General features: G+C 38.1%; 1 protein-coding gene across 6 annotated transcripts in view; it reads left to right on the top strand.

Moving 5' to 3' along the window:
• Positions 1–376: 376 nt before the first annotated feature.
• The window catches only part of acacb (acetyl-CoA carboxylase beta), a 28,950-nt gene continuing 16,030 nt past the window's right edge, over positions 377–13,296 (top strand). For 2 of the 6 annotated variants that reach the window (XM_084413619.1, XM_084413617.1), the window contains exons 1-22: positions 397–670; positions 1,357–1,498; positions 2,276–2,825; positions 5,761–5,893; positions 6,003–6,141; positions 6,314–6,423; positions 6,505–6,586; positions 6,678–6,776; positions 6,860–6,969; positions 7,072–7,182; positions 7,294–7,503; positions 8,887–9,057; positions 9,302–9,463; positions 10,705–10,868; positions 10,982–11,132; positions 11,273–11,376; positions 11,481–11,562; positions 11,655–11,800; positions 11,893–12,043; positions 12,216–12,350; positions 12,852–12,998; positions 13,081–13,269. In XM_084413619.1, coding sequence (XP_084269745.1) covers positions 2,431–2,825; positions 5,761–5,893; positions 6,003–6,141; positions 6,314–6,423; positions 6,505–6,586; positions 6,678–6,776; positions 6,860–6,969; positions 7,072–7,182; positions 7,294–7,503; positions 8,887–9,057; positions 9,302–9,463; positions 10,705–10,868; positions 10,982–11,132; positions 11,273–11,376; positions 11,481–11,562; positions 11,655–11,800; positions 11,893–12,043; positions 12,216–12,350; positions 12,852–12,998; positions 13,081–13,269 — 2,991 coding nt within the window. In that variant the 5' untranslated portion in view covers positions 397–670; positions 1,357–1,498; positions 2,276–2,430. Of the gene's footprint in view, positions 671–1,356; positions 1,499–2,275; positions 2,826–3,552; positions 3,601–3,903; positions 4,002–5,760; positions 5,894–6,002; positions 6,142–6,313; positions 6,424–6,504; positions 6,587–6,677; positions 6,777–6,859; positions 6,970–7,071; positions 7,183–7,293; positions 7,504–8,886; positions 9,058–9,301; positions 9,464–10,704; positions 10,869–10,981; positions 11,133–11,272; positions 11,377–11,480; positions 11,563–11,654; positions 11,801–11,892; positions 12,044–12,215; positions 12,351–12,851; positions 12,999–13,080; positions 13,270–13,296 lie in introns of those variants that run through there. The other 4 variants (XM_084413618.1, XM_084413622.1, XM_084413621.1 and 1 more) reach the window with 4 other exon arrangements.

Raw genomic sequence — 13,296 nt, 5'->3', positions numbered from 1 at the left:
GCATAAGATAGGCCGGTATGTGATCATTTATCTTAATATTAAAATTTACAAGGGGAATTATTTTCGGTTCATTACTTGAAAATGGGTACAATGAGTGTTTTCAGTGACCTTGACCCCTGTAAAAATAAAGTTACTGTAATAAAAAAAACCGTTGATGATGATGATTATTTTAGCTGATAATATTTTTAAAAGTATGCACCTCTATACTAGTGAAAACCTTTTCAAGGAAGACATTTTTATTATTAACAAAAAAGAAGAGTATGTTACTAATAATACTACAGTATACAAGAAAATACAACAAATGTAACAGAGTTGCACACTAGGGGGATTGATGCTTTTCAGGAAGACATCAACCAGTCCTGTACAGCATGAAAAACGTCATGCGATGACGACACACGCACCAACATGGACGAATGAAGAGCGTCAAAACAAACTCCATGCATAAGGTATGGAAAAACAAACATGTAGTTGTAAAGCAAACGGTGCATTCGACTACAAGTGTGGTGGTGATGTTGAGGAGGTAGGAGCCAGTGATCAATGCGAGTGTACAGGAACAGGAACATCACGAACGAAGTCTGCTAAAACATCACGTGCGTGTGTTGACAAATAACGCTACAGTATTTTTGGAACATTGTGACAACACTTAACGTTAGTGGAGACTCGTTTGCAGGTAAAGCGGTATTTTATCTTACAGACGGATTATGTAATCTTTGTTTTGTCAGATAAAGTCCCTCCCACTTTGAGCCTTGTTGTTTATTGCCCTGCAGAGACAGACTCGAAGTTATGAATCACTATGGGTGAGGTTAACGTAATGAATATTAAGGAGGCTGCGTGCTATTCGCCCACAGACAGTAGGCCTATACAACGTAACATTTATGAATTAGTATTGATCTATTTTTTTTACAGTCTATGGTATTGATAAGGAAAGATGCAACAATAGCGTGACCTGCTGATTAATAAATATGAGACTTTCTTCGCCATAGAAGTATTCGCCAATTCGTAACTGCGCTACTAGGACGTTAACTGTTACTGACAGCACCACTGTCAGTCGTCATAGCTATTTTCAGACGAAAACCTAACACTGTTCATGTATTCAGATAACAGAAATACTGACTGTATTTTAGTATTTTTAGTAAGTTTTAGCCGTAGCCTCTAAAGCAGTAGGCTGTAGAAATCACTTAACTTCTTTTCAGGTTCACAGTATGCTTACTTTTGTTGTGCCCACTGTATCGGGGTTCGGTTACAAATCGCACGTGTTGACCTTTGATGTTGTTGTTGCTATATTCATAGGTTGTTTGTGAGAACTATCATTAACTCCCCCTCATTTCTTACCATCATGGCTGAACTTTCCCCCAGATCCCACACACACACACACAGTGTCAAGTGTTAAATGGTAGTGTGCTGGCTGGCTGTACTTGAGTTGTGAAGAGAAGAGCATTGAGTACTGTACGCATTCCAATACCAGAGAAGGCCCGGACACTGACTGTCTGCTTCAGAGGTTTGAGCTACAATTTTCTATTCCTAACAGTTTTCTAAAATGTAAATACTTTATCTACAACTTTGATTTCTTAATTGGTTGATAATTTATTACAGAATATGTTAATTATTAAATGTAGTCTGCATGTGGCTACTTTTTTTTTTTTTTTTTTTTATAAAATGTTTGCGAATCTGTTTACATTCCTGATTGTTGTGTAGGCATGTAACGTTAGTGGAGAGTGTTTGAAACGGTTGCTGTGTGAACTTGATCACTTATTTTAATACTATTAGTATATTATTGTAGAAATGCATACTATTTTAAATTAGCTTTTAGGTTTATATTTTCAGTTTTCATTTTGATTTCAGTTTCCATGGTAGTAAGTTTGTGCTTTTGTCATTCTTTTAATTTACCTTTAAATACCTTAAGTATTTCTATTTACCTTTATTTTTATTTCAGTTTTAGTTTTAGTTATTTTAGTACTTCAACTTAAATGTATTTTATTCCAGTTAGATGCTAAGACAACATCATTTTCTTTTTTTCATGTATATGTGTGTGTGTGTGTGTGTGTGTGTGTGTGTGTGTGTGTAATATATAATAAAAAAAATATTTTTTTAATTAAGCTTACTTAAGCTATATATCTTTAGAAATCCAATACAACCTATGAATGATTAGCCATAGCTTTTAATATCATACAAGTGAAGCAAATGCACATTTGGTTGTATCATAATATTGCACACTGATGCCATCTAGTGTTGTGCACACTTTTGATAATCTAATGTGTTTTTTTTTTCTTTACAGTTAAACGCTTACAACACTCAGGACAAAAATAAAAGGGACCATCATCTCATCCTACAAGTACGATCAAAATATATATTCAACCACTATAATGAGCTGTCAGCTGTTACTCTTATCGTCCATTTGAATGCATCATCGAAGCCCACGGGGTAAGAGAGATGCCATCACAAACACCCACTACAGACTGTTCAAGGGAACAGTCCACTCCAATTGACCCTAAATCAGCAAGCGCCTTAACAGGAAATAAGGAAATTCCTGCGGCAACTACAAGTGATCACACTGACCAGTTAGAAGTCACAGAAGAAGCTGTTTCCAACACTTTGACCATGAAAAGCAGTACTATATCCAGTAGGCCCAGGTTTGGTGCCAGTGTTCAGGCTAAAGAGAGACTGAAGTTTATTCTAGGAGCTTCTGAGGATAATTCCTCTGATGATGAACCTTTGGTTCTGGGCCAGGCCACCATACTTCAGCCCGCAAGCACAGAGACACCTAACCCAGTACCTACCATGCCATCAGAAGTGCCGTCACCCCCGAATCCGTCAACCTGTTTGAGGTGAGCATCCTTAGAGGTCTTTAAATGTTGTTTAAGTGTATACATGGCCGGTCTGATTAGGTTTCAAGCTGCAGATATGTGCTGTTGACGTGACATATGGGTTTTGAAGGTGTGCAATGAAAGAAAAATGTGCCTTTACAGGAAAAGGAAAGGTTTAGAATTCTATTGAAATCAGATCTTGAATTCAGTATGAAATGAATGCAAAAAGACTAGTGCAAATTTTCCCTTTGGGGCCTCAATATGACTCACAATCTTGGTTTAATAGTTAACTTTGCCGTCTAGCCCTTAGATTTGCTTTTAATTTCGGTAGGGGACACTATGCACCACATGAGAGTCCAATGTCAAACAGGACAGAGTAATGGACCAGAAGTACAGCCATATGGTCATTCTCAGCACACTCTATGATCACGTGACTTTCTCATGTTTGTCACCTGTTAAAGTGACATGCCACACATTTCAGTACTATTAATGGAAGCAATGCTCCCGATGTTGACTTACAAAGTCATTCTCATTGCGTTTCAGTGTAAAAAACATTCTTCCAGAGTCAAAATACCCTAGACGTATATTTAGGGTTGAGTTGGGCCGAGATGTTTTGATGTTGTCTCCGGCTATTCGTGTGTAGCCCGAGGGTTGTTGCTCTCCTCTTCAACAAGTCACTTGACAGGCTCAATTGGCTGGACTCCCACAGAACCAATGGATAAAGGTTGATAATCTAGAGCAGGACATACGCATTTTGTTTTTCTCGCAATGGAAATTAAACTTGAAAGGCCAAAAGGTAAGGTCATTCTTTTGGTGACATTTGTCTAGTATGTTCAGCAATTTGGCTACATTTATTGCAGTGTGCTGTTGCACAAATGTTTGCACAGACTGTAGGTTATATAGCTTTCAGAAACTTGTTGTATAACTGAGATTTTGCAGTTAATGGTCTGGAGAGAAACTAAAAACAATGACTATCCATGCTAGGTTTATAGCATGTTTTTCTTAAACAAGTGGTGGTGAATGGAGGTCTTCATTGACATGGGGGAGGGTGCATGAGAAAGAGGGAGCAAAAGAGGAACAGGGAGGGAACATAAAAAGTGTTAGCTGTTGTTTTTCATCTCCTGCGTTAATCATCTGATACTTCGCCATGGACGGAGAAGGAGGGCAAACACTCAACTGGTTTCAGTGCCTCAAGAGGTTGGTAACAGACCAAACATGCACTTTGTTCTCACGTTTCTTAGTGGACAGTATGTTCTTGGCAAGTGTAGCATACTGGAAGAAAAAAGGGGTGTAGTTTCTGTTGTTGTTCCTAGTAGTGTAGCGTAACAGCAGCGTGTGAGTTTATCTAAGTGCACAGTAGTGTTAGAATAGAGTTTTGGAATGCAGAATGTAGGTTGCATTTCAGTAAAATCTTGCACAACTCTGTTCAAACTGTGCATGAAGTGTTAGTACGTAATTTAACCTGATGATGTTAGCATGTGTCTCTCTGAGATCATATAAGCTTTAGGAGCAGAGAACAAATGAAAACTGGAGAGATAACAGCAATGTTTGAAAAGTTCTCCCGTTGCCACATCCAGTTCTTCAGACAACAGTAAAAACAAACACATCTGCTCATCGTTTGTGGGCAGTTTAGACGTTGGATAATTGAAAACAGACAGATTATGCTCAGAATGTAGCATAATTGTCAAGAAAAGGATTTTTGTCGATACTCGACAAAATTAGACAATTAAGTATTTTTTTACCAAGCAAATAGTTTTAAATAAATAACTGTTTTGACTGCTCAAGAAGACTGCATAAACCATTAACCATTTAAAATCTAAAATGGTGCTAGGGATGCACAATATATAGGTACCGTATTGATTATCTGCCAATATTAGAGACTGGTACAGTATATGTCAGTATTGGATGTTTAATTGTGCATGCTCAAATCCCTATTTTTGCATTTAGATTGTCTTTGCCGTCATTTAACACTCAAAGTCAATCTTTAAAAACAGTAATAATTTAATAACAAATGCAACTATAAAAATGTAATAGCAAATGAATATCCAGTTTTCATAATATACATTATACGTATATTGTGATGCCTAAATTCACTTGTAGAATTTAAAACGATTGATTTTAGGTTTTAGTGTTTTATTTTAATTTATTTTGAATGGTAATATTGGTGCCTCTCTAAATGTTTTATAAGGTAACACATCTTATCTTGAGTATCTTATAAAGAGTAGCTTTTTTTTTTACAATAGTCAGCATAACAGAGTTTTGTTTCCACCGATGACTGCAAAAAAGAAATGGAAGTGTGATCCTGCAGGTGATCAGCAATTATTTGCTTAGTTTAATCTGTCACCTTGGCATATGGTGAAGATAGTATTGTAAATCGCATGCATCATTTGTTTGTCTTCTTCAGTCCACTTTTTATAGTAAATTGATTGCATTACATTCGCTTTTGTATAGAAACATGGGCTTTTGACTTGAAGTGTGAAGTTCACTGTAGTTTTACTGTTCAGGGGTCAGTTAAGGGTTAGTCCGTACTGTCTGTACCCTTTATGATAACACATTAAGCTGTGATTGGCTGATTGGCTTGTGTGAGCATTTATATTATAGCACACTTTGACAGAGGTGTTGAGTACAGAGGCCAGATCACTAGAGAAAAACTGTTTACGTGGGCGGATAAAGTTGACTTCGAGAAGTCGTGCTGATTTGATGGATTTCTTACCTCGTATGTTTGTTTTTGTTATGTTTTATCTTTTAATATGGCTTAAATTATATTGGCTTAAATGGTGCTTGTTGATGTTTCTCGCTGAGGCTTGTGTAAAATGTTTCCATTTCAGCAAGTTCCACACGTTACATTCACATTCATGTAAACTTTACATTATTAGCTATTAGAGCCATAACCATGTTTATTTCTGAGATTTGTTGTATATGTTATGATAACCATGATGATATTTTTTGTTTGTAGGCCTAGTATGTCAGGCCCCCATCTGCTGAAAAAGGGTAAAGAACACAGGAAGATGGACGTGCATAGAGATTTCACCGTTGCCTCCCCAGCTGAGTTTGTCACCCGCTTTGGAGGAAACCGCATTATAGACAAGGTCAGAGACATGCATTTGTGTATGTTGTTTTATTCCTTTTCACATAACTGTAAAAAAAAAAAAGGATTTAATTTAATATGTATGCACATGTAATTATCTCTCTCATTAGGTGCTGATTGCTAATAATGGCATTGCTGCAGTTAAATGCATGCGTTCGATTCGACGCTGGTCCTATGAAATGTTCCGTAATGAGAGAACCATTCGCTTTGTGGTGATGGTCACACCTGAAGACTTGAAAGCCAATGCAGGTTAACAGAAAAGAATCTTATGGTTCAACCTGATTTTTTTTTTAAACAAAAGTTATATTATCTAACTTTTTATTATTTATTTTTATTGTAAAAATCATTGGCACTGGGCATTCATTTTCATTTTGGATTTATTGAAAGAATTATGTTTAAAGTTAATTGTGTTTATCTCCAGAATACATTAAAATGGCTGATCACTATGTGCCAGTCCCTGGGGGCCCAAATAACAACAACTATGCCAATGTTGAGATGATCGTGGATATTGCCAAAAGGATTCCAGTGCAGGTACGACCTCACCAATATCAATCTTGGTATCAGATGTGTATTTTCCATTGTTGGTGATGATGGTTTTTGTCGTCTTATAAGGCCGTTTGGGCTGGATGGGGCCATGCTTCTGAGAACCCCAAACTTCCAGAGCTCCTCCATAAATCAGGGATATGTTTTCTAGGTATTTTTTCCTCATAATCATCTATAACTTTTTAGCCAGCTTAGCCTTGCTAGTTGAGGACAAAGCATGTTGATAGGGTTTTCTTTTTCAGGGCCTTCCAGTAAAGCCATGTGGGCATTAGGAGATAAGGTGGCATCTTCCATCGTAGCTCAGAGTGCAGACATTCCCACACTACCCTGGAGTGGAACAGGTAAGAGATCCGGTGCACGTCATGAATTGTTGCTAAAGCTCTCATTGTGATGTCTTGATCTCTCCCTCTTTGTCTTTTATCAGGTCTGAGGGTTGAGTGGGGTGAAGAAGAACAGAGACATGGTCGTGTGATCAGTGTTCCTCCTGAACTTTATGTGCAGGGTTGTGTTAAAGATGTGGACGAGGGACTAGCGGTGTGTTTTCCCTACAGAATCTGTTACAGAATTTAGACTTTAACATTCGTGTTACGATTTGACTTCCTTTATCCTGCTAATTTTGTGTTTTCTTGTGGCTAGAGTGCAGAAAACATTGGCTACCCTGTGGTAATCAAAGCATCAGAGGGAGGCGGAGGGAAAGGGATCCGAAAAGTGGACAGTTCCGAAGACTTTCCCAGCTTTTTCAGACAGGTACACACTGCTGTGTTATTACTTTAAAATATGCATAATTTATTTTGATAGGACTTCATTATTCTGTGTAGTTATAGGTTTGGATTCATTGCATGGTGTTTTTCGCTACAGGTGCAGACTGAAGTGCCAGGTTCACCCATTTTCATCATGCAACTAGCCGAGCATGCACGCCACCTGGAGGTGCAGATCCTGGCCGACCAGTATGGTAATGCCATCTCTCTGTTCGGCAGAGACTGTTCCATCCAGCGCCGCCACCAGAAGATCATAGAAGAAGCTCCTGCTACCATTGCCTCCACCACCACTTTTGAGCATATGGAGCGGGTGAGGCAAAAATCGGTGAAAATTTCCTGGACATGTTGCATTTGGGGTTGTGTGGCTAAAAGACTAAGGACTCGTAACTTGGATGAGTACTTAAAGGAATATCACCCAAAATTGTAGATTCTGTCATCATTTAATCACCCCTTAAGTTGTTCCAAAACTCAAGCGAGTTAACGGTAGCCATTGACTTCCATAATAGGAAAAAAAATGCTATGGAAATCAATGGCTACCGTCAACTGTCTGGTTACCAGCATTCTTCAAAATATCTTCTTTTGTGTTAAGCAGAAGAAAGAAACTCATACAGGTTTGGAACAAATTAAGTTTGAGTAAATGGGTGATTTTTGGGTGAAAATCTAAAATGGTTTGTAAAATCCACAATAGAAGCTAGTTTGTAACTAACTCTGTTCTTAATTTGGTTGGACCATTTATTCTTAAAGCACAATATAGCTAGTAGGTCTTAAAGGGGTCATCGGATGCAAAATTCACTTTTATATGGTGTTTGCATATAAATGTGTCTTTGCAGTGTGTGGACACAACCACCATACAATGAAAGAAGTCCATTCACTCCTTTTTTTTATCCTCAAAAAGCCTAAACACTCTCAATAATCAAGCCGTTTGGATTTTCACCCCCCCATGGAAAAGAGGGGTGGATTGAGCAGTTGCTCATTATCCTTTAAAGAGACATGCACCGAAACAGGTCGCTGTGGACAGAGCTGTTTTTGAGGAGGTAAAAGGGTGTTTTCTTACACAACCATTGAGGAATTTTAACCAAAGTATGTTACAAACTTTGCATGAAGACCCTAAAGAATCATACCAACTTGTGGAAAATGGGCATCCGATGACTCCTTTAAGTTCTATTGTGTAGTCACATAATTTGACATTTATTTATACATAGTTACATTTGAACTAAGTTTAATGTAACGCAAAAATATTTACTAGCACACAAGTTGTAACTTTGTGCCCCTTTACGCCACAGCTGGCCTCTGATTCTTTAATAAGTGTACTGAAAGTGTTTGCAATATGACTAAAATTAATTATTTATCCATATTAAAATAAGGTTTTTAAGTTTATTACAAAAGTTTGTTCAACACATGCCAAACAAAACTGGTAGTGAAATGTCCTGCATGCTGACATTACTGTGTCTGATGAAGAAAATGCCAGTGGGAAATAAACACACAATAAAAATTGTATATTGTGTGAACAATAAACACACAATATACAAACATCAGAACTATTTGTCCTAAAATGCGTTAGTATTTTTATATTCTTGTGCACTCCAGTATTTTGTACATATGATTAATTAATTCTCATCTTTTGAGTTTGGGACCTGTACCATAATGGTGTTCATATTGACATGCACAATTAATGTTCTGCTCTTTATGTCAGTATGCAGTGCGTCTGGCTAAAATGGTGGGCTATGTGAGTGCTGGTACGGTAGAGTATCTGTTTTCCGAGGATGGAAGTTTCCACTTCCTGGAGCTGAATCCACGGCTACAGGTGGAACACCCCTGCACTGAGATGATTGCTGACGTCAACCTTCCTGCTGCACAGCTACAGGTAAAGCAAAGTACAGCTGTCAGGAGGTAACAGAACTCAGAAGCACTGTGTGTATGATATAGTGACCCCTCCAAAGGTGCTGTTGTTTAATGATGAGATTCTCGTTGAGGATCTCGTAGGGGCTCTCGCTGCAGAGTAGCAGGAACTAATCATATTCCTCTAATATTTTTCAGATTTTGTTTTTGTTAAAATATCTATAATTCTCAAATGCTGATCATAAACTTTTGATACCATCTCTTTGTAGATAGCGATGGGGATCCCTCTTTACAGAATAAAGGATATCCGTGTGCTGTTTGGTGAAGGTCCGTGGGGAGACACACCTATTAACTTTGAATCTCCAGAATGCATCCCCTGTCCACGGGGACATGTCATAGCTGCACGCATCACCAGTGAGAATCCAGACGAAGTGAGCAATTGGTTCATGTTTATGTTAAAAAGCTTGATTCAACAACAGTCTATACACAATGGCTTGAATTTGCTGCATATTCTGTACACTGTTGTTTAAAAGTTTGGGGTGAAGATTTAAAAGAAAATTAAATTAATACTTTTATTCAGCAAGGATACATTTGATCATAAGTAACGGTACAAAGATATTTATGATGTATATGAATGCTGTTCTTTCTATTCATAAAAGAATCCTGAAAAAAAGTATCACTATTTCCACAAAAATGTTAAGCAGCACAGCTGTTTTCAACAGCGATAATAATAAGTGCAACAAATTGGCCTATAAGAATTAAGGATCATGTGACACTGAAGACTGATTAATGGCTGCTGAAAATTCAGCTTTGTAAAATTTTAATAATATTTTACAGTATTACTGTTGTTACTGTATTTTTGATCATATAAATGCTGAGCTTAAGAGCTATGGTGAGCTTAAGAGACTTTCTTTCAAAAGTGTTAAATCTTACTGACCCCAAACCTTTGAACAGTATCTTTTCTAAAATGGTCTAATAATGCAAAATTTACTAGACTTCTTGTCTGAATTCATTTATTAGTGTCATTTTAGTTATAGTTAGTTACCCCTGCTTAAAAAAATCAAAACGCATGCAAAGAAGATGCAGAAACAAGCGATATCATAATCATATGCATATGTAAAATAAAGCGATCATCAACATTAAATGGCATATAAATCCAAACTGCCTAATGTTACTGAATGAAATGTCGACCCAGGATGAGCTATAGGACTGTGAAGCATTAGGGGTGTTGATGGACTCGATCTACTCCATCTATGTTTTGATCATCTTTCTGAATATTATCCAGATGTAGTCTTTGACAAAAACATGATTTTCTCTGCTTTTTGCTCAAAATGTTGCTTTTTTATGAAGCTTGCCCACATTCAAGTGTTGATTAAAAAGAATGCATGAAGCTAGAATAAAACAGAGGGTCTGTTCTTTCTTTTGACATATTGCATGTTCAGGAATTCATACAACAAAATACTCTGGGGGCCATGACATTTTTGTGAAAATGATCAAAAACGCTGGCGGTGGCTGGCAACTTTTAAAAAATATGCTGACGGGGAAAGAGTTAACTATCTTCTTAGATGTTAAACCTTTCCAAACTCTTAAAACCTTTTAGAGTTTGGAAGCAGTAGTCTTTGAAGGCTTCTTTAGCAGTTTATTTCTTGATATATTTTTTTGTCTTCATAAGGGTTTTAAACCAAGTTCAGGCACTGTTCAGGAGCTGAACTTCCGCAGCAGTAAGAACGTGTGGGGCTACTTCAGTGTAGGAGCAACCGGAGGTTTACATGAGTTTGCAGACTCTCAGTTTGGACATTGTTTCTCCTGGGGCGAGAACCGAGAAGAGGCCATCTCGTGAGTCCATTTAGATCAGCAGTCTTTTCTTTTTTTGCTCTTTAAAGAAGAAAATTAGACAGAGCTCTCTTTTTATTATGAATCAATTAAGTTTTTGTTTCTGTGCCCTGCAGGAACATGGTGGTAGCCATGAAGGAACTCTCAATCAGAGGAGATTTCAGGACCACAGTGGAGTACCTCATTAAACTACTGGAGACAGAGAGTTTCAGGAACAATGACATTGATACTGGCTGGCTGGACCACCTAATTGCAGAAAAAGTACAGGTAGGACCCAAATGTCCCAAATCAAGTCAAAGTGTCTCTAGGAACTCAGTTCTACTTTCCGCCCATATACAATGAACTTTGAAGCCATTTAAGGTAAAGTGACATTTGTTTTATGTTTATTTATTGTGTGTTTCTCTTAGGCGGAGAGGCCAGACACCATTTTAGGTGTGGTATGCGGTGCTCTACATGTTGCTGATGCAAGTTTCAGAAAGAGCATGTCTGACTTCCTGCATTCACTGGAGAGGTATCTCCACTACTATGCCACTCCAGCATCTAAGGCATTGAAAACTTAAAGATACCACTATTCTGTTTTAATTTAGTGTTGTAATGCTTTTCTGGATGTTTTAGGGGCCAGGTGTTGCCTGCTGCTAGTTTGGTCAACACAATCAATGCTGATCTGATTTATGATGGAGTCAAATACTGCCTGAAGGTAAAATAAATCAAAAGATGATCAAAGGTATTTCAGTAAGTGTGTTTTATGATTAACAGGTGTGAATGTGTGTGCTTGTGTCTGGGGTACAGGTGGCACGCCAGTCACCCACCACGTATGTTATCATAATGAATGATTCGGATATTGAAGTTGATGTCCATAGACTCAGTGATGGTGGTCTACTACTTTCCTATGGTGGCAGCAGCTACACAACCTACATGAAGGAGGAGATTGACAGGTTAGTAAAGCAGTGGTTTTGTGCTGTAAAATACAGTGTACTTACTTATGTAACCACTGACGTTTATTTGGTCTTTGTCATATGATGTATAGCTATCGCATCACAGTGGGTAACAAAACATGTGTGTTTGAGAAGGAGCGAGACCCTACGGTACTCAGGTCACCCTCTGCTGGAAAGCTGTTGCAGTATGTGGTCGATGATGGTTCTCATGTTTTGGCCTCCCAGCCTTATGCTGAAATTGAGGTAAAGATGAGGCAAAGTATTTTACATTTCTAGGTAGTTTCTGCAGAATGCACTTCATCATATTCTGTATATGACATTATATGGGAGTGACAGAGATGGATGCAGAGGACAGTTTTAACTGACTTATTATAGTGATTGTTTGCTTTTGTCTCCTTTTATTTTTTCTTTACAGGTTATGAAGATGGTGATGACCCTCCATGTCCAGCATTCCGGTTCCATTAACTTTTCAAAAAGACCAGGAACCGTATTAGAGCCCGGCTGTGTAGTGGCACGAATGGACCTGGATGACCCCAGCTGTATTCATCCGGTGATTTATCTTTAATGCTTCTCACAAGATGAAGCACATGATGAAATCCACTTATGCTTGGGCAAATGTTGAAAACGTGATTGTTGTCCCATTTGGTTGGTTGTCCCAAAGATGTATTGGGGAGTTTTACAACCACTTAAAAATGTAGGAATATGATTGGTTTATAAAAGAAAATATTAAACCAAGTGGCAATTATTGTAAAGAAAATAATAGCTCAAGCACACTTTTCAACCCAGACACCTAATGAACTACACTACATCTGAAATCAGGTGAAGTAAAAAAGAAAAGTCAGTACTGTGAAAAGATGTAGTATTAATTGTTTGCAGATACCATTGGTTTGATATCTAATGCAGTGACATTCATCCATTTTCTAATATAATTCATTCATGTTTTAGTGTCCAAATACTTTTTGTCATTGCTGTTTTTGCTTCTTTACTGGTGTCATTTTTAGACACACTGCCATCTGCAATGAGAAGTATTAATTCCTGGTCTCCTTCTCAGGTTAAGCCAAACACCGAGGCATTACCATCCCAGGAGCCTTTACCAATTATAGGGGAGAGGCTTCATCAGGTCTTCCACAATGTTCTGGAGAACCTGGTCAAGATTATGGATGGATACTGTCTGCCGGAGCCATACTTCAGTCAGAAAGTGAGAACACCAATTCAGACTCAAAGCAGCATGAGAACAGTGTGCAGACTAGTCTGTTAACTATATCCATGTGTCTTTACAGCTGAAGAAGTGGGTCAACACGCTGATGAAGACACTTCGGGATCCGTCTCTGCCTCTTCTTGAACTGCAGGAGATTATGACCAGCGTGGCAGGGCGTATACCAGTTACTGTGGAAAAAGCAATTCGAAAGGTCATGGCACAGTACGCCAGTAACATTACCTCCGTGCTCTGTCAGTTCCCCAGCCAAAGGGTGAGTGATGAAGAAATAAATATGCTT

The sequence above is a fragment of the Rutilus rutilus genome, assembly GCF_951802725.1.
Source record: "Rutilus rutilus genome assembly, chromosome: 7".
Taxonomy (NCBI): Eukaryota; Metazoa; Chordata; class Actinopteri; order Cypriniformes; family Leuciscidae; genus Rutilus; species Rutilus rutilus.
This window is presented reverse-complemented; position numbering and strand designations above follow the sequence as displayed.